The 25969-nt window shown below is 38.3% G+C and overlaps 2 protein-coding genes across 5 annotated transcripts in view; both read left to right on the forward strand.

Moving 5' to 3' along the window:
* The window catches only part of LOC135489277 (uncharacterized), a 253966-nt gene that overhangs the window by 145566 nt on the left and 82431 nt on the right, over positions 1-25969 (forward strand). The window lies entirely within an intron of this gene.
* On the forward strand, positions 10072-25472 carry LOC135489304 (uncharacterized). Of its 3 annotated transcripts, none has more exons than XM_064774601.1 (5): positions 10072-10514; positions 22573-22792; positions 23344-23478; positions 23757-23984; positions 24331-25472. In XM_064774601.1, exons 2-5 carry the CDS (start codon positions 22574-22576, stop codon positions 24595-24597), a joined length of 849 nt encoding a protein of 282 aa, XP_064630671.1. In that variant the 5' UTR covers positions 10072-10514; position 22573; the 3' UTR covers positions 24598-25472. The 3 variants fall into 3 exon arrangements, with proteins under 3 accessions (XP_064630671.1, XP_064630670.1, XP_064630672.1); XM_064774600.1 differs by lacking the exon at positions 10072-10514 and adding an exon at positions 21876-21944; XM_064774602.1 differs by lacking the exon at positions 10072-10514 and adding an exon at positions 21876-21944 and having other exon boundaries at positions 22573-22787.

The following is a 25969-nucleotide window of genomic DNA, read 5'->3' on the forward strand; positions in this document are numbered from 1 at the left end:
TCCCATAAAAAAACTGTCAATTCTCCTTACCACTCACAGAAGCCAATCCATTGCTGTTAAGTTATGCAGGGGCTTAATCAATTACCTGCACTCCCTGTGGGGTGAATAACATTACCTTTTGAACAGCTGGCTGTAGGGGAATGATTGGAACAGCCGGTATACCTGCTGACCTGCTGAACCCAGGTTAATGTTATTTTCAATCCACGATTGCAGGTCACCTGATTTTCGAGATTTCGCGGGAAATGAAATTGTAAACAAAAGCATGTGTGCAGTTCAAATGTAAACACAAATGTATTTTTGGTACTTTTGGTTGCTGGACTTGGGTTTTCCCGCAGTTAGGAGCTGGGGTCAAATTGGTGGTCTATTGTTTGGGTGCTGTTTTAGTCAGAGGTAGCCCTTGATTATGAAGGGATTTTCAAATCAAGGTGACCATGGACATGGTCTTTTTATGTGCTCACCACAGCTTTCAATACTTGAAGTATCTGAAGAGGCGCGCAGAACCTGACATGGCCTTACAAAGGAGCTGCTCACGGTGCTGAACTTCCAGCTTGCCTGTCGACTAAGTGCCATTTTGGCCGAGACAAGTAGTATATATAAATGCACTTACAAGGCCAGTAATATATACTAGAGCTTGTAAGTGATATACTAGGCCTTGTAAGTGCATTTCTAGGTCTTAAGCCCTTTTATCCCTAGACACTACACTTTTTAGATCTAGATTATTTCTAGATCGCGTACTTTTTTACCCGTGCGTCCCCCTAAATATCTATATCCCCTAAAGACCTAGACCCTGTACTTAACTAAGGACCCCCATGTAGGGTTTCAATTCTTTTTATTAATATCACCTAGTTCAAACCCTAATTAGGGACTAATACAAGTTTACCTCCAATTAACCCACGATAAAAAGTAGATCTCGTCGTATTAAGAACCTACCAAGCCAATCATGAAGATGTGTCACATTTCTTAAAATTATCTGCGACTACAACTCATAACAAATTTGGAGGCCTCGTCTGATCTCCTTTTATCTTTATCATTTTATTAATATATAATCTAACACTAAAATGTCTACCTTCTATTTCTAATAAGAACAAAAATTCTTCGGCTACAATTATAATCCCTTAACCATGAAAAAAAAAACCCTAACTTTTCTATTTCTCAAACACATGCACTTGTTTCTCACCTAAAAGAGCTGCCATTCTTGATGTTAGCAACATTTTAAAAGAGCCCAGGATTTTACAGAATATTACAGGTCTTTCTCTCTCTATTTTCCAACACATCTGTCCATAGAGCTTTCTTCGGTTTGGTTGTCATCAAATTTTATATCCCATGGTACAACAACCACACCCATACATAATTCCTTTTCATAAAAACTTGCCCGACGAACAACAGCATGAAAAAGAGTTTGGTAAAAGTGATTTGGTATCTTGTCATTATTAGGTGGCAATATTTTTATCAACTCCTCAATTTTTTCCGTGTGCAAACTAACCATATGCACCCTGTTGAGAAAGTCAATAGTCTCATCCAAAGTACGACATTCAACCTTTGCCCAGGAGGAAACAATTTTCGTTAGATCACTTATAGCAATTTCATTTGAAATGTAATCCTCTGACGCTGTCAAACTGAGTATGTGAAGAATTCGATCCCGTGCGCACACGTACTGGTTTTCCCTTATTTCCTTCAGTTCTTCTTTGTCCAACATTTCAAATGAATTCAACCATCTTCTGTATCACAGAAAGCTTGATTAGTGCTGAGGAAACATTGTAAATAACCTATTGTAGGTTTAATGTTGGTCGGCACGAAATGTTTTTTCTCGCTCGTTGTCATATTTCGCTTTATTATGACATAGTCTCCTCAGACGGTATAAACTTCCCCGATGGATAAGCGGTCTTAGAGTAAAATCCTATCATCAGATCATATCACATCATGATATCATAGCTCTGATCCTTATTCGTCCCCCCCTTGGTCGACAACTCGTACTACATATCTTGAATCCTGTTGTCATGGTATTCCTGTTCTAACATTGTCCGATGAAGGTTTAATCTTCATGAGTCCATAAATGAGAAATATTACTAATTTCTTTTACATGTTTCGCCATATATTCCCACTGATCTAAAGTCAATTGAATTCCTTTCGCAGTTGCTTTTCCTGACAAAAAATATCTTATATCAACTACATTTTCCTTGTTCCCACCAGGTGATGGGCAAATATTTAACCAAATATTTCCACCAAGATAATATGGATGAGGAAAACATTTTGTTCTATTCAAATTTAGAGGTTTTTCCGCAGAGATTGGATCAACTTGGAAAGATTGGTGTACATATGTGTTACACTTGGCCTCTACACTAAAATAGATGTTTATAACAACCGATACAAAAACAAGAACACTTACAAAACCATATGCTAATGGTTTGCTCTTTTTACTCAAAGTAAAACGTTTTCCCCTCAAAACCGATCCTTCAGTAATCGTTCCCAGCTCTTCGTTTGTCAATCTAAAGGTCTCATCATTTTCTCGGTTCTCTTTTTCACTCGTTTCTTCTTTTATTGACTCCATTTCAGAGCGGTGGCTTTATCATTTGAACCTTACTCTTCACACTAACATTTCTTGATAATCATTTAATTTGTTTTACAATAAAATCAACATTTACAATGGGGCGTGAAATACCAAACTCATTTTGGAAAAAATCATTTACATAAATATCATTTTCTATGAGACTATCTGAATCAAATAAATCTATTATATCTAACATACTATAACCTCTACATTTCATAATGATAAAGTGAATTGCGTGCTGTCCACATACTGTTGTTAAGGGATGTTGGATAATGTTTGGATTAAAAGCGCATCCTTTTTCATCGATGATATCAGTGAAATTAGACACAGCAGTTGGGTTAAGACCAAATGAATCAAAATACAATAGAGGTCCTATTTTAGGATACCACCAGACCACCCAGTGCTCACCCCGGCGATAGCTTGGATCTGTATTGACGACAAAACAACAAGGTCTTTTGTGGCTTTCGACAAATATTGGGTTTTTTACAATTTTGACAAATCTGTCCGATGGAAACACCCCTCCAAATACATGTTTCGTGTTCGGGTGATTTGATAAGAGAAATCTAATGAGTCCGCTATTCATCGTATATTATATTACGTGAACTTTCAATTTCCATTACCGCATCAGATTCAAGATAGGCCATAATGGTGATACTGTGGTCTGAGGGTCTTTTCAACCTGATATCGAGACTTATATTACCAGATTCCACGAGATTCCAATTCAATCCTGAAGAATCATCTGGTGTTAAATTGAAACCGTATAGTGTAAAGCCATTCTTATAGGATTCCATAGATATTCCATTGCTAATGTTAGATGACCAAAGATTTGTCCCAAACATCATGCTGAAATAACCCATGAAATAGTTATCTTCTTCAAAGTCGAACTGTAATGGTTCATAAGGTATGCTTTGACCATTTCTGCGCAATCCTATTTGTGAGACGTTGAAATTTTCGAAGTTGAATGGATTCAAGCCTAGATTTCCGTTGAAAGCATCAGTCCTAACCAAACCTATCACTATTTTACTAGGTAGTTCCCCATTAACAAGATTCGGTTCAGATAAGTCTGCTCTGTTAGCCCCACGAGAGAAAAAACGCATGTTAACTTTTCTCATTGGGTACTTTGCATTTGATTTCAGCAAACGTTCCTCATGACTGAGTCTAACGTGACTACTAACCTTTTTTACATTAACATAGAGAACAGCTTTTTCGATGAGTAGTTTGTATTGGTTGGTAGCACCTTTTGCCATCAGAAAGACACTAGGATCATTTCTATGCATTTTAATCGAGAGTGACATCTTATTCAAAAGTAATTTGTCCTGTTCAAACAATTCAGAGTGAATTTTACCCATTGTCTCCACCGATTTACTGTAGCGCGTCCATTTGTAACGGGCAACTGCGCTTTTATTGGTGCTAGATTCGTCTTTGATAGTATCTTCGTGATCATTCATTCCCCCTTCATCTTGATAATAACCATTTGTTTTTAACTGGTGCAGTTTTCGTGCGGACGAATAGGATAACAAACATTCAAGATAATGTCTGTAGTGGTACAAAGAATCCGAGGAACCAACCTGTTTGTTATTCAAAAAAACTTCCACCTGTTTAAAACAACTTCCTATCAAGTTGTTGACCGGAAACACAACAGACTTATCTGGAACTCGGTTTCTGGTTTCTTCTTTTGTTTCACCCGGATTGTCAGGATCGGGGACGTTAACTTTATATTCTTCATCATCTACTAATAAATCACCATTATTTTGCACGATTTTTGCTTGCATGTACAAATAAACGTGCCTAGGATCTACGTAATACTCATCGCCGACGTGAATTTTATACTCTAGAGGTCCACCATGTTCTAGAGATGTTAAAGGGTTGAACGCTTCAAATTTATTAGACGCTAATGCTGTTTGTGTTGGTGGAAGTTGAAATAATTCCAAATTACTGGTTGATACATCCGCACTACCGGCATCAAGGAACCACGACATCGCAATTAATATTTATAGTAAGTAACATTTACTTTTGACCAAAAAAAAAAAGAAGAGTTACTGATAATGAGTTGGAGAAAAAAAAAACCCATACCCTGTCACAGCATGATTTCCGATTTTAGTACCCAAATACCTTCCCCTCGTTTCTATTAATCTTTTTACGAACTTTACTCGTGCGACCATTTGGGTCACGTTTACGTTTCTTTTTGGTCGGTGCACGCGCAGGCGCAGTGAACAAATGACCAACTGCTTCATTCTTGGCCATGTTTACTATGTCACTTAAACTTTCTGAGGCTCTTGATTTCATTGCTTTTTTAAAATCCCTTTTGCCCGAAAGAACATCCCCAACAACTGCACTACCTTTATCTACAATTATCCTTCCAGCCGCTTTACCAGCTCGTTTCACAATTGGAAGAACACGTTTAAAAATAGGAATCACCTTTTTGGCTCACCGTAAGGGGAGTCTATACGATAGCGCTGTGTCCGTCGTCGTCGTCGTCGTCGTCGTCGTCGTCGTCGTCGTATCCTAACAGTGGCACGTTTCTTAACTGCTAGGGCTATGAACTTGAAACTTTGTACACAGAATGCCCTAGGTCAGCTGACCTCTGACACTGATTTTCGGTCCGATCTGATTCTCTGTTTGGCCACCAGGGGGCCAAATGTCGATATCTAAAAAGTGGGATATCTCGCTTATTAGTGACTTGTTTTCGATAAAACTTTTGTTGTAGGTACTCATAGCAAATATACATTTTATATTATACGGGTTTTTAATTTGACCTTGTTTTCAAGGTCACAGAGGTCATATGGCGTAAATTGGCCATTAGAGTGTAAACTATGGCACGTTTCTTAACCACTAAAGCTATGAACTTGAAACTTGGTACATATAACCCCCTATATCACATAGCCTCTGGTGCTGAATTTTGGTTTGATCTGATTCTCCACTTTGCCACCAGGGGGCCAAAAGTGGATATCTAAAAAGTGTGATATCTCGCTTATAAGTGACTTGTTTTCGATAAAATTTTTATGGTAGGTACTCTTAGGAAGAATACATCACATATCTTACGGGTTTTCAATTTGACCTACTTTTCAAGGTCACAGAGGTCATATGACGTAAATTGGCCGTTAGAGTGTAAACTATGGCACATTTCTTAACCAGTAAAGCTATGAACTTGAAACTTGGTGCATATAACCCCCTACATCAGATAACCTTTGATGCCGAATTTTGGCCTGATCTGATTCTTTATTCGGCCACCAGGGGGCCATAATGGAAAAAGGAAGAAGTGCAATATCTTGCTTATTTGAGTGAATTGTTTTCGATAAAATTTTTATGGCAGGGACTTCTAGCAAGGATACACCACATGTCCTACGATTTTTGGATTTGACCTCCTTTTCTAGGTCACAGAGGTCAAATGGCGTAAATTGGCCATTAGAGTGTAACTATGGCACGTTTCTTAACTGCTGAAGCTATGAACTTGAAAGTTGGTACATGTAACCCCCTACATCAGATAATCTCTGACACCGAATTTTGGCCTGATCTGATTCTTGATTTGGCCACCAGGGAGTCAAAACTGAAAAAGTAGGACATGCAATATCTCGCTTATTAATGACTTTTTTTCGATGAATTTTTTATCGCAGGGACTCTTAGCAATCACACGATATTGATCTTGTTGATGTCATAGACAATTATTGGTTGGATCATAACCTTATATATACTGCCCTGTCTTATTACTTGACATCAATACACATCTAAAAAAAGTCTTCATGCCTGATTGTGTTCACCATATTCACCTCTAAACTAAGCATGATCCTGCCTACTAAAAGATGTATACGGTGAGCACAATGGCCCCTGGCCGTTTCATTGAATAAATTACCCACCAAATTAGCTAGCCCATAACCCTCTTGATACAATTCACCCGCGAACACGGGTATTGTACCACCACCCCCGCCATAATGTTGACGATATGCCTCGTAATCAGGAATAAAAGGTGTTCTTCTTCGTGTCATGTTTTTTGTTCAACTCAAAAGAAGACCAAGACCGAATATTACTAGTCTCTTACAAGATATGTCACACAATCTTTTCATGGTTAAGTGAATAATTCTGAATACGTGTGTACTTTTTTTTTCATTTTGGTTCTAGTCTACCAATTCGTTTGAATGAAAGGGTGACGATTACCTTCCCGTACTCAAATTTAATTGGTTCCCCTATACTATCGCTGATTAAAATTTCAATATTCTGAAAGAAAGGGAGCGCCAATGGTAGGTATCTTATTCTTTCAAATGATTTAGAAATATATCTATCCACTAGGTTTGGATCTACAGGAACCGTCCTAAGGAGTTTAACCATCCTCCCACCTACCAAACTCTCCTTCACCAGATTTGAATAAACAAATAAATTATACGTTGTACTTCTCATATCGGGTTTGTCTTCAGCCATGATGGTAAAAAATACTTCCTCATTAACTAAGTGAAGTAACTTGTCATCATCTTTTTTATGAATCCCATCTCTATCTCAGTGCAATTCTTCACCATCTGTGTGGAAATATTTGTTTTTTTCAAAACCTAATACTGTACTAAGATATTCGTTCATGTATATTGCTTCACCAGGATAAAGTCTTACCGAAACATGTCCTTTTTTGCCCAGTACAAATTTACCTTTCCACTGAAGAGGGTTTTCCTGAAATTCTTTCTTTTTATGGATGGGTTTAATACTATTCAAAGCTGTTATCAATTCTTGAATTGTACCATAGGTTTTCCTTTCCTCTCCCACGTGACAGGCGTCGAGTAGAGTCGCAGGGATTTCCGGATGATCCAAGTCAGCCACACCTATCTGATATTCCACACCTATCTGATATTCGCATTTGCTGACAGAAACCTCCTGATTCCACGAATACGGATAGCTTATTTCATCGATTCCAACCAACCATTCATTAGGATCTAATTCAAGTGGTTTGGTAAGCGGGGTAATAAAATGACTAGTTTTGTTAAGTACAGAATTGGAAATAGGTTTTACATTACTTGGTAAAACCATGACGAAATCATGGAGGTGTTCCACCATTTTTACTGTCCTGCTTGTTCCCAATCCAACCCAGTGTTGAAAAGAACATCATTGTCTTTCATTCACATCCAGTTTTTGCGTTTGCTTTTAATTGATAATTGTTTCCACTCTTTTTTCTTGTCCAAATCAGATTTAGCTTGTCTTCGCGTGTGCCAAGCGACAGGGGACAAAGACAAAGGTGTATTTCGTTTTATCGAACCATTTTTCTTTCTTTTCCTTTTTGTGGGTAGAGAAAATGAAGAGGGTGAGGGTGAAGTTTTCCTTGAAATCAATGATTGTGATGATGAGAAAGGAGAATTTTCAAATAATAGTTTCCCCTTCCTACTGCTGTCACTGGTCTTGTTTATAGCAGGAGATTGATCTCTCCTCGATTTTCTTTTCTTTGGTGAAATAAATTCGTCCCCCTCACTGTCACTCGTCTCGGTGGTTAAAACAATCGAGAATTGGGGAAACGAGACGTCGTTTTGGACCTCCTCGATACATCCGATGACCAGATCTTACTTATCTCATTGTCACTTGTTTCACTAGCTAAAGATGAACTCGATATTGGTCGTGGTTTTTTAAAACGAGACTTTAACTTTTTGGATCTAACACGTGATGTGAATGATGTATTCCTCTCACTATCGCTCGAGCTACTATCAGGGGTTAATTGAGCTCTTGCTGAAGAAATTGGTTTTCTAATGGGTGCTAAAGGTGTTTTAAAAACCTTCTCGTCACTGCTTTCAATTTCGTTTGGTTTGGTGTTGGGTTTTATTGGAAGGGGTCGGAATACCATCCAACCTTCCGGCACACCAATTGAAATTAGTTTTTCATAGAAAATATGTGTGCCAATAGGTGGGATATAATCTAGAGAATCGGGTTGCAATAAAAAATGAAGTATTCGGAGAATGTTAGTCCTAGGTATTAAATCTCCATCTAAAATGATCTCAAAGGTTTCTCTATCCCACTCTACAACATCACTTCGTTTACTAATATACTTTACTACAATATCTTTTAAGAAAGGGATGTGAGCATAAGGCGATAACTTGTTGAGGAGTTCATTCACTTTAATTTCGTGACCACCGTAAATTGTATTAATTTTTACTTTCGCACGTGATCTCTTTTGATCTAAAAGTTTTATTTTAGCTTCTGGTGATTCTGATGGAAATCCGGGTACTGTTTATCAGGATTGGACACATCAGATTGCTCGCATCGAGACTTGTACATATCTAGGGGAATTAATACACTCTCTTGAAATCCTTTATCCTCCTTCTTCATTTTCGACCAAATATATTACCCACCACGGAACCTAATGCAGACACGGCAAGGGGAATGAGTGCTGATAAAAACCCTCCCGACTGTTCTAGAAGATCCTTTTTTTTACTGTAACTGGTGTCGGGATGCATTAATGAACGCACCAGATTTCGATGTCTCTTGAGTTTACTCAGTTTTTTTCTACTAGGTTTAATAACAGCACCCTCTATGTTTTCAATACACTCTAAAATTGCATCGATTTGATCAGAATTAGCTAATCTGATCAGGGATTGACGTAGTTTCTTATTTTTCTTTGCTTGACTCAATGCGTGTACCGGTAGATAATGATAATTTTCTACCGCTGCTGGTTTTCGTTTATTGCATGGGGTTGATTTTCGCCTAGTTTTCATCACACCAGCTTTTTTCCCTTTTCCCGCGACCATGTTCCCACTCTATCTTTTCTCTCGTCTCGCTCTCGGTTCAAAGGAAATCAATGTAAGACTGAGGAATGTATCACAGTTGTCACACGATAGTTTTTGTTGTTTTCTGTACTTGGTTTCAAAATAGAGGATGAGAAGACCCACTGAGAATGAGTTGAAAAAAACCCAAAGGGGACTAGTATCTAACCCGTTTTTTGTTTATTGCATGGGGTTGATTTTCGCCTAGTTTTCATCACACCATCTTTTTGGCTCACCGTAGGGGAGTCTATACCATAGCTCTGTGTCCGTCGTCCGGCGTCCGTCGTCCGTCGTCCGGCGTCGTATCCTGTGGCACGTTTCTTTACCGCTTGTGCTGTGAACCTTAAACTTTCTATACATCATGCCCAAGGTCATATGTACCCTGACACTGAATTTCCCTTCGGTTTGATTCTTGGCTTGGTCACCAGGGGGCTAAAACCGAATTCTTAAAAAGTGCAATATCTCATTTATTATTGATTAGTTTTTGATAAAAATTTTATGGTGGGTACCCCTAGCAAGGATACATCACATATCATACGGGTTTTTGATTTGACCTACTTGTAAAGGTCACAGAGGTCAAACTCTAAAATTTCACCGATAGTAGCACGTTTTGCCTTCATTAGTCCTGCAGTCTTTAAATTTGGTATGTAGACACCTCTTATGTAGCTGAACATGTTGACCAAAAATCAGGTTGATGTGGCGTAATCTTCAAGGTCACTGAGGGGAAAGTGGTGTAAATTTGTCGTGAAGGGTGGAACATTGTACGTTATTTTAACGGCTAAAGCTTTTTACTTGAAATTGAATAGGCCTACACATGACGTCCTAGGTCATGTGATCATTAACACAGAAGAATCAGTAAAATTGATGTTTAAAAAATCAGCCCAAAGACAAAGTGTCAGTGTCTGCCATGTGCCTGCCTAAAGTCATGTTATGAACCGACCCTCGCTCTTGTTTTGTGTCACACTATAAATAGATTCAACTGAGTGCACCAGATTCACTTGGAATAAATATCATTGAAACATGGAAGGCCTAGGCCTATTTGTTTTGTATAAATTTTGCTTTGTATTTGTAATGCCTGTGCCATTGCCAGGTTTTAAACCAACCTCATCCACCTGAGTTCACAATCTCGCCGCCAGAGGTCTCTGGCGGCGAGATTGCTGAGTTCATTCCGCCATTTTGTTCTCTATTTGATGCATTTTGGCATTGTTTGGTGTGAAAAAAGCTTGTGAAAGGCGTTTTAGGTAAGTCAAAATGCATGATCTTGGACATGAACAGTGGTATAAATCATTATTGTTTCACTAGTGCTAAGTACAGTGACAGATGATTATTATAAATTGTGGTTTTTGGAAGAAGAAAAAAATCGAAAATGGAGTAGACATACAAGATACATGTAGCCTAGGCCTAGGGCCTATATTATGCATGTTGCTTGCATACATTGTACATAGGCTGTATGTAGGCCTACATGGCATGTACTGCTGGTTTCAAGATCAGATGCACAACTCCACATCAAGAAACTTTGTGAACTACTAGGTCTAAGGCTATAGCCTATGTGTGTTTTTCATCATGTTCATGTCAACTGTTGAGTTCTTCCTGCTAAAGAGTAGGCCTAGAGTTTTTTCCACCTAAAAGTTCTAGAATAAGAATAGCCTAGTGCAAAATCATGTCTAGGGTAGATCAGATGCACAACTCCACATCAAGAAACTTTGTGAACTACTAGGTCTAAGGCTATAGCCTATGTGTGTTTTTCATCATGTTCATGTCAACTGTTGAGTTCTTCCTGCTAAAGAGTAGGCCTAGAGTTTTTTCCACCTAAAAGTTCTAGAATAAGAATAGCCTAGTGCAAAATCATGTCTAGGGTAGGCCTCCGTTAGTGTGGATGCAGTTATAAATGATAGCCGAATAGGTGATACACATTATGCACCCTACTACTGCATGTCCCACCTGGGGTCAGTATTTCAGACTATTTTAACAATAGCTGTGACTTCACCGACTATTGTTAGATTGCCACTGTTTAGGAAGAGTGCCCTTAACTTTTATATTTTATTTACTTTCAGATTGATGCGATTTATTTCCCGAAGTCAAGAGTTGTGGTGTATTCCGGTAGCATTGTGGTTCAGTGTTATTTTATAGTAAGTTTATGGACCGACCATGTTCGAAATATAATTATGGTTGAAGATCATTGTCACTCTCTGAACTACATACATGTATGTAACATTTGGATTGTACCAGGTAGCTACATAGTATATTCCTGTTGACTACTAGTGTTTTTTATACAGGTTGTCTGAATATCCAGGGCTACTAGAACCCTTCCTTAGCACACTAGTTGTGGCACGGGTTTAGTCATAAAATACAATTATATCAATACTTTTTCTCTGTTTCATGACACATTCCAAATCAAGGTTGACCCACTTGTTCAATGTTGGAGATGTGGTGGTGCGATGTGCCAGAGGTTACAATTTATTGTTGCAGTTTAATTTTATTCGCCGAGTTGTAGAAAAATAAGTAACAGGCCGTTTACCTGTGATTTTGGAGAGAAAACGGAGGTCACACAAATAATGCCTTTCTGGCTCTACATACATGTAAGGTATGCAACACTGTATTTTTGGGATAAACCTAATCTTCCATCCACCATATTATTTTTTTACTGAACCTCGTCATCTTTCTCGTTTCAGCTAACACTGAAGTGGCTTGCTCCAGCCAAGGTTAACGCCATCCATCTGTGCAAGTGGTTACCCCACTTGCGTTAACCTACAGCCCTCTCACAGTGGTGAGAACAAAGTCCATGTGTCAGCGTGCACTTGCGACTTAATCGCAGGTGTCAGCGTACACCTGTGCCTGCCAGGTAACTCTGGCATTGGTAACTGTGCAAGGTCTCCGCACTTGCGTTTGCCTCTAACCAAGGCCCTCTCACAGTGGTGAGAACAAAGTCCAAGTGTCAGCGTGCACTTGCAACTTAATCGCAGGTGTCAGTGTACATCTGTGCCTGCCGGGTAACTCCGGCATAATTTTCCATTGAAGAATTTCCTTTTTGAGAATTCATCTGTGGAAAATTTCGCGTAACGCTGCTGGCGCTTCCTCAAGTGGTCATCCCTGCTTGAGTTAGCATGCAACTGTGAGTTGTATAGTCCAGGATCTCTCACGAGAACCCATAGCGGCACAGCAGGCTGCACGCCTGTTATAAACCAAGCAATATATACTGAACAAACTATTATAACCTAACAAACAAATATACCAAGCAAACTGAACAAAAAAGCAAAGCAAACTATTCAGAAAGAAGCAATCAACCGATATACAGAACTTGCAGAAGACACAAGGCTGATCAACCTGCTAAGAAGATATAAGAATTGAAGAAGAAGAGACGTGTCAAGGTTGCCCGCATCTAACCAGTCCTACAGACCTGTCTGAAGAAAGAAAAGTGGAAAATCATCATTAAAAAAGTTCGAGACCTTGTAAAACCAGGACTCAACGTCATTATTCCAAATATTATACTGTATCAGCTTGCATTCTGTATTTCATCATTATTATAAATATATTTGGCTTATAGACACTTTCTTGTTGCACACTCTTTGACAAAGTCAGGGCTCCCTGTCTATATACAAGTAAACTGAAATACGTTTAGCTCAAGAACTTCCTGGACAACGTAATATAATCTGCTCCCAAGGGTCACCTTTGACGAAGTGATTTAATCAGCTCCCGAGGGTAACCTTGGATCAAGTAATATCTATTCCCAAGGGAAACTTGGAAGACGTCATATAATTTGATCTTAGTATACTAATACAGTATTCTATTACACAAATTGAAATAAGGATGATTTCTCTTCAACAGTATCGTTCAGCTGTGGGTTCTTTTTATTGTAGAGCAACATCTAGTAAACATAAGGACATTGTTCAATGTGGATGTACTATTGCAGTTCCAAATGACACGAAATGCTACAGTCTCTCTGAACTGTATAGTTATAACATTTGGTTTGATGAAATTACTAAGAAAAAGAAAACTAGTATCCAAGTAGACAATTTAAGAGATGCTGTCTATTACTGTTCAATTCGAAACACTTGTGAATACTACTTTTCTTGTTACTTGCTGCAAGATCTGCTCTTGTATCATTCACATAACTTTGATAAATTAAAATTATGTGGTGATATAGAAAGCAATCCTTGTCCAATGGATGCACAAATAACTCGAGTGGTCCGCGGCAATTTCCACCAAGGAAATCCAAACATCTTCTCTACTGACTCTGTTGGTAAGCAATGCGTTGCAAATGCAGTGACCTCATTGATGTATTCACTCATCCTTTCTCCTCTGCATTGGGTATCAAATGATTTGAATGAAATCTTGATGAATGGAGACATGTTTTATAGGAGTTTCAATAAGAATGGTTACCTAGCAGTTGAAGAAGTACCCTCCTTGATCAAATGTTTTAATGAACATTTCAAATTGAAACGACTTGGTCCGACAGTAAATGTCATTTTGCACCAAACAACAGTTGAGTTGCCAAACTTGTCTCTTCAAAATGCTGTTGATCACATAACAAGCTGTACTGGAGCTATCTTCATTATTGGCTTTGATGCATTCGCAGTGATGTTCTATGAAAATTCTTATTATGCCTTTGATTCTCATAGTAGAGATGAGCATGGCAACATAGTTCCCGATGGGACATCAGTTTTGTTAAGGCTCAGTGATGACTTGCAACTTCAATCATATATTACCAAATATGCCAATGTCCTGCATCAAGTTGTTTTAGAAGTGACATTCTACAAGGTAACTATCCTCACACCAAAGGCCTTTAAATTGGCACTTGATAGACAAAATAATCAGCCTCATTTGCAATCAGGCCTACAGGTACGAAAAAGAAAGACCATTGAAACATCAACCACCACAGTTCCAAAAAAGATGAAAATAGATGATAAAAATGGTTGCCGTACTGATAATAACAAAGAAACCCTACTGAATATTCTGAAGGCTAAAGACTACACAAATCTGGCCATTAATTCTGTTACAAATATTCCTATCGATGAGAAACCATCATCAAAAAGTAAGGCAGTGCAGATAACTCCTCTTTCAACATATTTAAGCGATCAGAACATAAAAACACAACAATATGTAAAGAAAAAAGCAAACATGAGGGAGTACATACGCCTGAAACGTGCTAATCCTGACTACAAAGCCAAGGAAGTCGAAACGAAGCGACAGGTTCGTGCTAATCCAGACTATAAAGCCAAGGAAGTCGTGCTAATTTAGATAATAGAATAAAAGAAAGAGAAAAGGGGACAAAAAGCAAACAGAAACTACGAACACATCCTGACTACAAAGCCAATGAAGTCGAAACTAAGCGACAGGTTCGTGCTAATTCAGATAATAGAATAAAAGAAAGAGAAAAGGGGACAAAAAGCAAACAGAAACTACGAACACATCCTGACTACATAGCCAAGGAAGTCGAAACTAAGCGACAGGTTCGTGCTAATTCAGATAATAGAATAAAAGAAAGAGAAAAGGGGACAAAAAGCAAACAGAAACTACGAACACATCCTGACTACAAAGCCAAGGAAGTCGAAACTAGGCGACAGGTTCGTGCTAATTTAGATAATAGAATAAAAGAAAGAGAAAAGGGGACAAAAAGCAAACAGAAACTACGTACACATCCTGACTACAAGGCCAAGGAAGTCAAAAGCAAGCGACAGGTTCGTGATAATCTAGATAATAGAATAAAAGAAAATCAAAAAGCAACACCAACCAAACAGAAACAACGCACTAACCCAGATTACAAAGCCAATGAAAAATCATTACGGCAAAATATTGAGTATGGTTCCACCCTTGACAATTGCATAGATAAATTTCATAAAAAAATAAAGATTGGTCCTATTTATATATGCACCTGTTGCCATCAAACCTGGTTCAAAGATTCTGTCATTGATGTTACAAGAGCTAATGTAGCAACTAAACAACAAGAATTGTTAGCACGATGCAGGACTAAATATATTTCTGTTGACAACAAAGAATGGATCTGTAGGACTTGCCGAGATTCAATCAGTGAAGGGAAAATACCCAAGTTATCGATTGCGAATGATGTTGGCTTTAAAGTAAAAGAGAAACCTCCGGAACTTGAATTGCACCAATTAGAGGAGAGACTTATATCATTACGTATACCATTTATGCAAATGAGAGAACTTCCTGTCGGTGGTCAAAAGATGGTGAGAGGCAATGTAGTTAATGTCCCAGTTGATGTCTCAAAAACAATTAGATCTCTACCTAGAAGTTTATCGGAAATGGAAACTGTCCCAGTAAAGTTAAAAAGACGATTGCAATACAAGACTAATGAATTCATTGAGAATATAAGGCCTACTAAAGTACTCAATGCTCTTAAATGGTTGAAAGACAATGGTCCACTTTACAAGGACGTGAATATTAACGACAACATACAGTGGAAAGAATCCCTACAACAGCATCACTCAGGAGACATGACAGCATTCGTTGATGCTGCAACATCACAGCCTCTCCCTAGCACCTCACAATTAAAAGATGACAATAAAGATGAAACATGTTCTGTCTTTGGTAAAACAAAGTCTCCGTGCATCAAAGACTTACATATTGACCCTGCAGGCCCTTCACCAATGCCAAGTACATCCCCATTAAAACAGAGAAGACAGAATAGTACACCTAAATGCGACCATCACATTTCCTCCGATACCGATAATGATGAGAGTGATGATGATGATGACAGCGATCATTTCAGTGAAGTTGATGAAACAGAAAGAACGTCTGGTAACATGGACACTATGCTTGATACACATGAAGTTACAGAACCGCAGGAATACATATTCGCCCCTGGAGAAGGACAAAGACCACTTAGCTTATTTCAGGATAGTAATGCAGAATTCCTTTCATTCCCAGCAATATTTTGTGGAGATGGTCGGTCTGAAAATAAAATCCCTGTGCACTACAGTGACATCAGCAAATATGAATTAAGATCTGTAGATCGCAGAGTTTCCCAGAATATCCCAAATCTTTTCTTTAAATTGAAGAAGATACAAATCAAGCAAATATCTGATAAAGTTAGGTTAGCTGTCCGGCGTTGCAAAAGCAAAGGAAGAGCATACACTGCCGAAGATGTGTTAAATAACGCAGTACGAGATAATATGGTTCGTTTAGATGAAGGCTATTACATATTCAGAACCATACGAAATTCACCACCGTATCTCGAAAACAAGAAGAAAGAAGTTTTTGCAATGATACGACAACTCGGAATACCAACCATATTCATGTCCCTGTCAGCTGCTGATACTAGATGGTCACCACTACTGAAGACACTCGGCCAGTTGATTGACAAGGTAGAATATACTGATGAGCAAATAGAACAGTTCAACTGGCAAACAAGAAGTCGACTTCTCAGTGCTGACCCTGTCACCTGTGCAAGATATTTCGATCACAGATTTCAGCAGTTCATGAAAATTGTTTTAAAGGGTCCACATTACCCACTTGGTGGTGAAGTTAAAGACAGCTTTTATAGAGTCGAGTTTCAAAATCGCGGGTCTCCTCACGTACATATGGCTCTATGGATTGAAGGTGCTCCAACCTATGCATCAGCCTCTGAAGAGGAAGTAGTCAACTACATTGATTCTGTAATTAGCGTATCAGCTAACGTCAACGAATCAGATAAGCCATTCCTTGCATTACAATATCACAAACATTCGAAGACATGCAGAAAAGGTAAACATCCTGTGTGCAGGTTTGGATATCCGATGCCACCGATGCGAAGGACCAGAATTTTGGAACCACTTGATCAAGATATAGATGAAGAACTTTTGAAGAAATACAAGGAGAATTTCAGAAAAATCGATGAAACATTGAATGAAATGGGCGACGGAAAAAATGTCTTTCTCACGTTTGATGAATTTCTTGAACGATTAGAAATGTCTGAAGATGAGTACATCAAAAGCATTCAGTCATCCTTGAAGTGTCCAAAGGTATTTCTAAAAAGAGAACCATCAGAAATCCGTATCAACCCATACATGAAACACTTACTTAGTGCCTGGCAAGCAAACCATGACATACAATTCATTCTCGACGGGTATGCTGTAGCAGTCTACATTATTGCCTACACATGTAAATCCCAAAAAGGCATGAGTGCTCTTCTAGACACCGCATCTAAAGAAGCAAAGGCAGATAAAATGGAACTCAGAGAAGCTGTTCGCCACATGGGAAACAAATTTCTCAATTCTGTTGAAACAGGGGCACAAGAAGCAGCATATCTTGTATTACAAATGCCAATGACACGCTGTTCACGAGATGTGGTCTTCATAAATACAAATAAACCTGAAGAACGTCCATTTATATTAAAAGACCGAGACAAATTAGAGAAATTATCACCAAACTCAACTGATGTACAAACCCTAGGGAACATTGGCCTCTATGCTAAAAGACCATTCTGTCTTAGACAGTATTGCCTAGCAGATTATGTGGCTTGCTTCACAATAACTTATCCAAAAACACAAGAAGACGATGACCTCTTTCAAGACAACATAGACGATTACCCCTCTGATGATTCCAGTGACCTTGACGACCAAACCGCAAAACATGCACGCAATAGAGATGAGAACCATGATTTTAGTGTAGAAAAATCCTACATCACAAAGAGCGGTATCAAAATAACAAAAAGAAATAAGCCTAAGGTCATCAGATATGTAAAATTTAATAAAGACAATGATTCGGAAGCATATTATAGGGAGAGAATATTACTATTCCACCCATGGATGACATCTGAAGACAACTTGCTGAGAGATTTTGATACCTATGAACAGCATTACAACTACCTGAAAACATCTACAAGTATTGAAGCCAAGCGGAGACAATATGAAAATAACATTGACGCACTACAAGAGGCTTTTGCCGAAGCTGAACAAGGTGATATCATGGAGCAAGATGAAATTGAGGACACTGTTCAAAGTAAAGAATGCTTATTCTTTGATCCGGAGCGTTCAGATCGTCAGAAGACCTACGACATTGGGCAAGACATCGATATTACAGTTCGTCCACCAGTTCAAGAAGTTGAGTTGATTGGAAAAAAACTGCCAGATGATCAATACAAAAATTTGCTTCGAACCCTGAACCATAAGCAAAGAGAGTATTTCACACATATAGTACAAAGATTGAAGACCAGTGATGATCAACTGTGTACATTTCTAACAGGCGGGGCAGGAGTCGGCAAATCACAAGTCGTCAAAGCTTTATATCAATTTATGCTTAGACACTTATGTTCTGAAGAAGGTCAGAATCCAGAGGATCTGCGAATACAAATAATTGCTCCCAGTGGATATGCAGCATATGTTGTAGAAGGCTCAACAATACATTCAGCATTTAGTATACCTTTCAAAAAGAATTTCAAAGCTGACTACATACCCCTATCCATGGAAAAACGAAATACACTACGCGCCAAGTATAGACACTTAAAAGTCCTTATCATCGATGAGATATCTATGGTCGGTTGTGGAATGTTCTCTTTCATACATCAGAGACTTGCAGACATTATGGACAACAAGAAGCTCTTTGGAGGAGTACATGTTCTTGCCATTGGTGATATGTATCAACTGCAACCATGTTTTGACAGTTATGTGTTTGAAGATTCTAATGCACCAAATGCCTTCTTGGCAGGTAATTTTTGGCAAGAACATTTTGTTGTGTACGAACTTGATCAAATAATGAGGCAGCAAGGTGACATGACATTTGCAAACATACTGAATAGACTGAGAAGTGGAAAACAAACCCAGGATGACTTAACTCAATTGAAAACACGTATCATAACCCCAAATGATACAAATTATCCTGAAGATGTACCTCACATATTTTTGCTTAACAGATTGGTCGATACACATAACAATAACCTTTACGAAAAAGCAACCACTACAAAAGTAACAATCAATGCACATGATGTTCTCATAACAAATGTTCCTGAAAAACAGAAACAAAAGATACACGAAAGTCTAAAAACAATAGAGACATATAAAGCCTCGGCAAATCTCCAAAGGGCACTCAACATTGCTGTCTCTTTAACATATTCAACAACAATTAACTCTGATATTGAAGACGGCATTGTCAATGGCTCATCCTGCATTGTCAAGTATATCGAATTTAAAGACATTGTAAAAAATCCTTCTATCATATGGGTACAATTTGAAGAAACAAAGATTGGACAACAAAGACGAGCAGCAAATCGCTCCCTTTACTCAGATCCCATCGACAAATCATGGACACCAATATTTGCAGTCAAACGTCAATTCCTATGGGGACAGCATCACACCGTCATGAGAAGTCAATTTCCCTTGAAACCCAGCAATGCGAGAACTGTACACTCTGCACAAGGCGGCACATTTAAAAAGCTTGTGGTTAACATGAACACTGACCAAGTACTGAGAACAACTCCAACAAACTTAATGAAACATTCACACTATGTTGCCTTGAGTCGAGTCAGATCCATTGATGACTTGCACATCCTTGACCTCAACGAAAATGCCATCTCACAATCACCAAAAGTGTTGAAGTACATGAGATTGATGAAACAGAAAAGCCAACTCTCGTTGTGTTACACGCCTGTCTATCAGGGAAAACAACTCGCCATTGTCTTCAATGATGCCGAATCAGTGTATGATCATTTTGATGACATCAAACAAAATCAAACTATCACAACAGCATCGGTCATTGCACTAGCGAATTCTCGCTTGAAACAATCCGATCATTCTGAAACATATGCTTTGCCAAATTTCAAACTTGTGCGTAATGATCACCCACCAACAGACAATATCATGAGGCCAATGCATGGACTGATGCTATATATCAGGAATGATGTCACTGTCTTAAACACAACATTCCATCGAACAGACACTTTCGAAACAATCCTCCTGCACTTACAGCCTCCTCACTCCAATTCTTGTGAACAATACCATGTCCTTTTCATAAATGTGTATCCAAATTCCACTTGGCCAACACTAATGAATGATTTCCGTACCTGCTTTTTGCCGTACCAACAAATACAGAAATTCTTTATAATTGGAAATTTCAATAATATTGACAAGCCGGTAGGCCTATTGGTAAATGATCCGGATTCAGGGAAACTAAAAAAAATAGTGCTCAACATGTACCAAAATGACTTGCAAACCATCATGATGCAGAGATATCAACTTGAACAATTTATTGGAGAACAAACCACAAAAGATCTGCCCAAAAAATCCAAAAAGGATGAACATCTTTTTACACAATCAGATATTGGTATGTTGACCACCTATCAATTGAATGAAGAGTCGAGCACCAAAAAAAACAAGAAAAAAGTATACCACTGCCCACATGCAGAATTAGATTTAATGTTTACCAATCCATTGAATTCCCAATACATTCACTCACTGCAAGTAGTTAGTCAGACTTGGTCAAATCATGAAATAATACAAACTGCCCTGTCATTTCAAGCGTCAAATCTACTAAAAGTTCTCTACCACAATGCCAGATCTGTTCACGGACACTATAATGATTTGAAACTGGATCCTAACATTACAGCTGCATCAATTGTTGCATTATCAGAAACACGTTTACGCCGATCTGATACCGATGACCACTATTCTATAACCAATTTCCAACTTGTCCGCAATGACCAAAATGCTAACAATCCAATGCAAAGACCACCACATGGACTCATGATATATGTGAAAAATGACATAAGGATATTGGAGAAGCGATTTATATCCAGCAATGACTTTGAATCTATCTCTATTTGCATCAACCCAAAAGACTCGCATACAGTGATCCATGTCATTGCTATCTACACGGCACCAACTTGCACATTCCAAAACCTGGTCTACAAACTACAGGAATGCCTTTCAACGTATGAACCAACTGAAAGATACCTCATCATGGGTGATTTCAACATGAAGTCAATATCCAGTACCGAAAACTATAACACAAGGTTAGAAACGTACATGCTGCAAGGATTTGATTTCACCCAGCACATGACTAAAAACACCACAGATTATGACTCAAAGTTAGACCTCGTCTTCGCCAACACCGCCCTATCACACGATATTGATCTTGTCGATGTCATAGACAATTATTGGTCAGATCATAAACTTGTATATACTGCCCTGTCCTATTACTAGACATCAATACGCATATAAAAAATTGTCTTGTTCCTGCTTGTGTTGGCCATATTCACCTATAAGCTAAGCATGATCCTGTCTGTTAAAAGATGTATACAATTAGCACACTGGCCCCTGGCCTTTTCATTTTCACGGCTAAAGCTTTTTACTTGAAATTGAATAGGCCTACACATGACGTCCTAGGTCATGTGATCATTATCACAGAAGAATCAGTAAAATTGATGTTGAAAAAATCAGCCCAAAGACAAAGAGCCAGTGCCATGTGCCTAAGTCATGTTATGAACCGACCCTCACTGGGCTCTGTTTTGTGTCACATTATGAATAGATTCAACTGAGTGCACCAGATTCACTTGGAATAAATATCATTGAAACATGGAAGGCCTAGGCCTATTTGTTCTGTATAAATTTTGCTTTATATTTGTAATGCCTGTGCCATTGCCAGGTTTTAAACCAACCTCATTCCGCCATTTTGTTCTCTATTTGATGAGCTGAGCTTTTTGGCATTGGTCAGATAAAAGCTGGTGAAAGGCGTTTTAGGTAAGTCAAAATGCATGAGCTTGGACATGAACAGTGGTATAAATCATTATTGTTTCACTAGTGCTAACTACAGTGACAGATGATTATTATAAATTGTGGTTTTTGGAAGAAGAAAAAATCGATAATGGAGTAGACATATATGCATGTTGCATGCATACATTGTACATGTAGGCCTACATGGCATGCACACTTGGCCTCAAGATCAGATGCACAACTCCTCATCAAGAAACTTTGTGAACTACTAGGTCTAAGGCTAATAATGTGTGTTTTTCATCATGTTCATGTCAACTGTCAAGTTCTTCCTGCTAAAGAGTAGAGTTTTATTTTACACCTAAAAGTTCTAACGTCAGAACTCCTAATATCGTCACAAGAACGTCGTGCATATTATCGCCACTTCATTGGAAATAACGTCATGAAAGTCACGTCACAAAAGTGGCGGTATTACGCACAAGTGGCGATATTAGGAGTTCTGACGTTAGAATAGTGCAAAATCATGTCTAGAGTAGGCCTCCGTTATTAGTGTGGATGCAGTTATAAATGATAGCCAAATAGGTGATACACATTATGCACCCTACTACTACATGTCCCACCTGTATATATATTTACATATGATACTGTTATTTTTCAGCATGAATACCATCAAGGTGAAAATCCTCAACAATGAGTCTACACGTCCCAAATCCCACATATCCTCTTGCCTGATTGCAGGCAAAGACGATTTTTACGATCTTGTGTACACCAAAATGGTACACAACGCTGATATGATTGTCAAAAATGCGTCGTTACTTCTGGTGGATACGGACATTGACAACACTAAGCATGCAATATTTGTCAAGGCAAAAAGTAAGGTTAGTACATACAGTATTCATCAATACTTTTATTCTGACTCCACAAAGACCATTTTTCGGCAGGCAATCCAAAACCATACCACCTATAATTAATCACCTCTAACACTTTATCGCTTAGTTTCACAACAAAACAAAGAAAATATATATATCATAAGTTAGCAGATTTTATGGAGATAGCATTACAAGTAACAACATCCACAATACTGTTTTCCCAGATGCAGACGAAATTCAAACACTAATTAACATCAAATTTCCCCAAACCCTATGGACCTTTTGCACCAGATACCTAATAGGAGTTCAATGTTAGGTAAAAAAGAACAATATTATACCAGCTGTTCAACAACGTACTGGCGTTATAACAAGAAAACTAAAGGCTTAAGTTCCCCATTAGAAATCTTGCTTGGATCACACTACCAAACGAGTATGCGAAATAGCTCAAGACTCAGAAACCTTCAACAGCGCATTGTCCGGCAGCTTATGACATCACCACCCCTGTTGCCAATCCCTTCTTTAAAGATCCATGTACAAGAGTTCATTTCATTACATTTCAGATCTACCCAACCGAAGACTTCGCTGTGAAAGAAGATCTCATGATGCAATTTTTCCATGCACCAACTATGCCACTGGACCAATTGCAACAATCTCCAATCAAACAAAGAGCATCCCTCCTTGTCAAAATAAAACAGGTAAAGACAAATGCAAATAATTTCAAAGTCCACAGATCAAGAAATATTCATACAAAAACCCAGACATTTCCAAATACCATGTATTTCGTCAACCAGCATTGACTTCCACAATTCTATAATTACAATGATCCATCACCTCACTACCACAATCCATACTCAATGTGTGTCCTTCACCTCCCTCAAGTTCAGTATTAGCAATAACCTATAATCTCACATAAACTATTTATGATATTAGATATCAGTGTCAATACACTCTATAATTCCATTTCTTCCCACAGATTTCTCCACTCAAAACAGCCCCTGATGCATCGTGGAAGCGCAAAGATATCATCATAGAGGAAGATGGGCAGGCTTCAACTTCAACAGCAACTCTGAAGCTGTGGAACAAGTCCACTGATCTCATAGGTGACGTCCACCTTAATAAGAAAATCAAGGTAGAAAATGTTGAAATAACCGAATTCAACATGCAAAAACACTTCCGTGACACCCCAGAAACAGCCATCACTGTAAGTACAATTTTCACCACCATTATTCTACTATTCCCCCCCAACTTCACCTTTTCTTTCATCTTCATTTATAGCAGACACCTGCAAAATTAGAAGAAAAATACCCATAACCCATATCAACTATTTGGTCAACAATAGTCTCTTTCTACGCCCACCATCTAATTCTTGTGACTCTACCACCACAACATATGGTGTTTTAGTGAACAACTCTTTGATTCCAAAACAGTTTCAGCACATAAATTAGGACATCAAAACATCTTCAACAGGCACAGAGTTCACCATACCAGTATACTAATTATCTAACTATTATCCCAATGTAATAATACAAACTCCACTCTAATTCCAGTCTTCAGAAGACAAATGCAATGTCAACATCATTGCAGTCTCTGGAAAAGAACTCCTTATTATTCGAAATGGCCTCCATGAAGCAGAATCGTACATCTTCGCATCAGCAGATCCAATGCCAACTATCCCAAGCCTTCCAGCCGCAGCAAGAGCAGTTCTGTCAGGAAACACAGTCACAGAGATCATGCTCACCACTGTCAACTGGAAACCACTTGCCACAACATCTGCCATCCCCCCTAAACCATCAGTCGCCAAAACAAAAAAGTAAATTTATGGACACCCCATCTGTTGCATCAACAAACTTTGAAATCACCCATTAGTTCCGCTATTCATCATCATTATACAGGGTGACCCAAAAGAAAGCCAGAGCCTACTAAAAACTGTAACTCTACTTAGAATTTATTCCGATTTGGTATACTTTAACAAAGATGCCAAATACCATGGCACATTTTTACTCCTATTTCACTTACATACATGTAAGCCAATCAGTACCAGATTACTCTACATAATTTGTGATTTTATTTTTACTGCAATTCTGTTCCTGTTTTCCCTGAAACTTTCAGTCTTCAAAACATCTAAAACAGAATTCACCTGTTCTCATCGTCTTAAATTACTGTATGCCATGTTTCTATTAACAATTTGTATGATATTTCACATACATACATGTAAGCAAATCAGTACCAGATGACTATACATAATATGTGATTTTATTTTACTGTGATTCTCTTTTTGTTCTCCCTGAAATTTCTAGTCTTCAAAAACAGAAGACACCTAGTACTGTTCTCAGGGGCTTAAATTACAGTATGCCATCAACAATTTGTATAATATTTCACTTACATACATGTAAGCAAATCAGTACCAGATGACTATACATAATTTGTGATTTTATTTTACTGTGATTTTTTTTCCCCTAAAACTTTTAGTCTTCTAAAACTTCAAAAAAAGAAGACACCTGGTACTGTTCTCAGGGGCTTCAATTACTCTATGCCATGTTTTTTATTCCATGTTTTGATTCACTTACATACATGTAACCTAATCAACACCACATGAGTATTCATAATACAAGTATCATTTTTTGATTTTATATTTACTGTGATTCTCTTTCAACATGTTCAATGTTCTTTAAGATAAATAAACATTATTTTCATAAATCGGCCTTGTTAATCATTTAGATTGACTGACAGCTCATGCAGGTGTTCAAAAAGGGATGAACATCTAATGCCAAGTGATTACTCTACAAAATCTATAGTGAACACCAGCACTCTGCTATGCTGAACCACAATGACGAGCCATCTCTTAATGCAGTTGCCTGTGCTTTGGAGAGACAGTATGCCGCTTGGTCACCATAAACGGTGAGCACAATGGCCCCTGGCCTTTTCATTTCCCTTTTCCCGCGACCATGTTCCCACTCTATCTTTTCTCTCGTCTCGCTCTCGGTTCAAAGGAAATCAATGTAAGACTGAGGAATGTATCACAGTTGTCACACGATAATTTTTGTTGTTTTCTGTACTTGGTTTCAAAATAGAGGATGAGAAGACCCACTGAGAATGAGTTGAAAAAAACCCAAAGGGGACTAGTATCTAACCCTTTTTTTTTTGTTTTTTTTTAAATTTGAGAATGTTCAGTTCGTATTCGGTACA

The sequence above is a fragment of the Lineus longissimus genome, chromosome 6 (genome assembly GCF_910592395.1).
Source record: "Lineus longissimus chromosome 6, tnLinLong1.2, whole genome shotgun sequence".
Classification (NCBI taxonomy): domain Eukaryota; kingdom Metazoa; phylum Nemertea; class Pilidiophora; order Heteronemertea; family Lineidae; genus Lineus; species Lineus longissimus.

What these genes read in the sequence shown, in the direction of transcription:
- LOC135489304 (XM_064774601.1), top strand. Translation starts at nt 22,574, where the DNA reads ATGAATACCATCAAGGTGAAAATCCTCAACAATGAGTCTACACGTCCC. An exon ending in TTGTCAAGGCAAAAAGTAAG is followed by an intron (nt 22,793 to 23,343) that starts GTTAGTACATAC and finishes ATTACATTTCAG; the next exon opens with ATCTACCCAACCGAAGACTT. An exon ending in TCCTTGTCAAAATAAAACAG is followed by an intron (nt 23,479 to 23,756) that starts GTAAAGACAAAT and finishes TTCTTCCCACAG; the next exon opens with ATTTCTCCACTCAAAACAGC.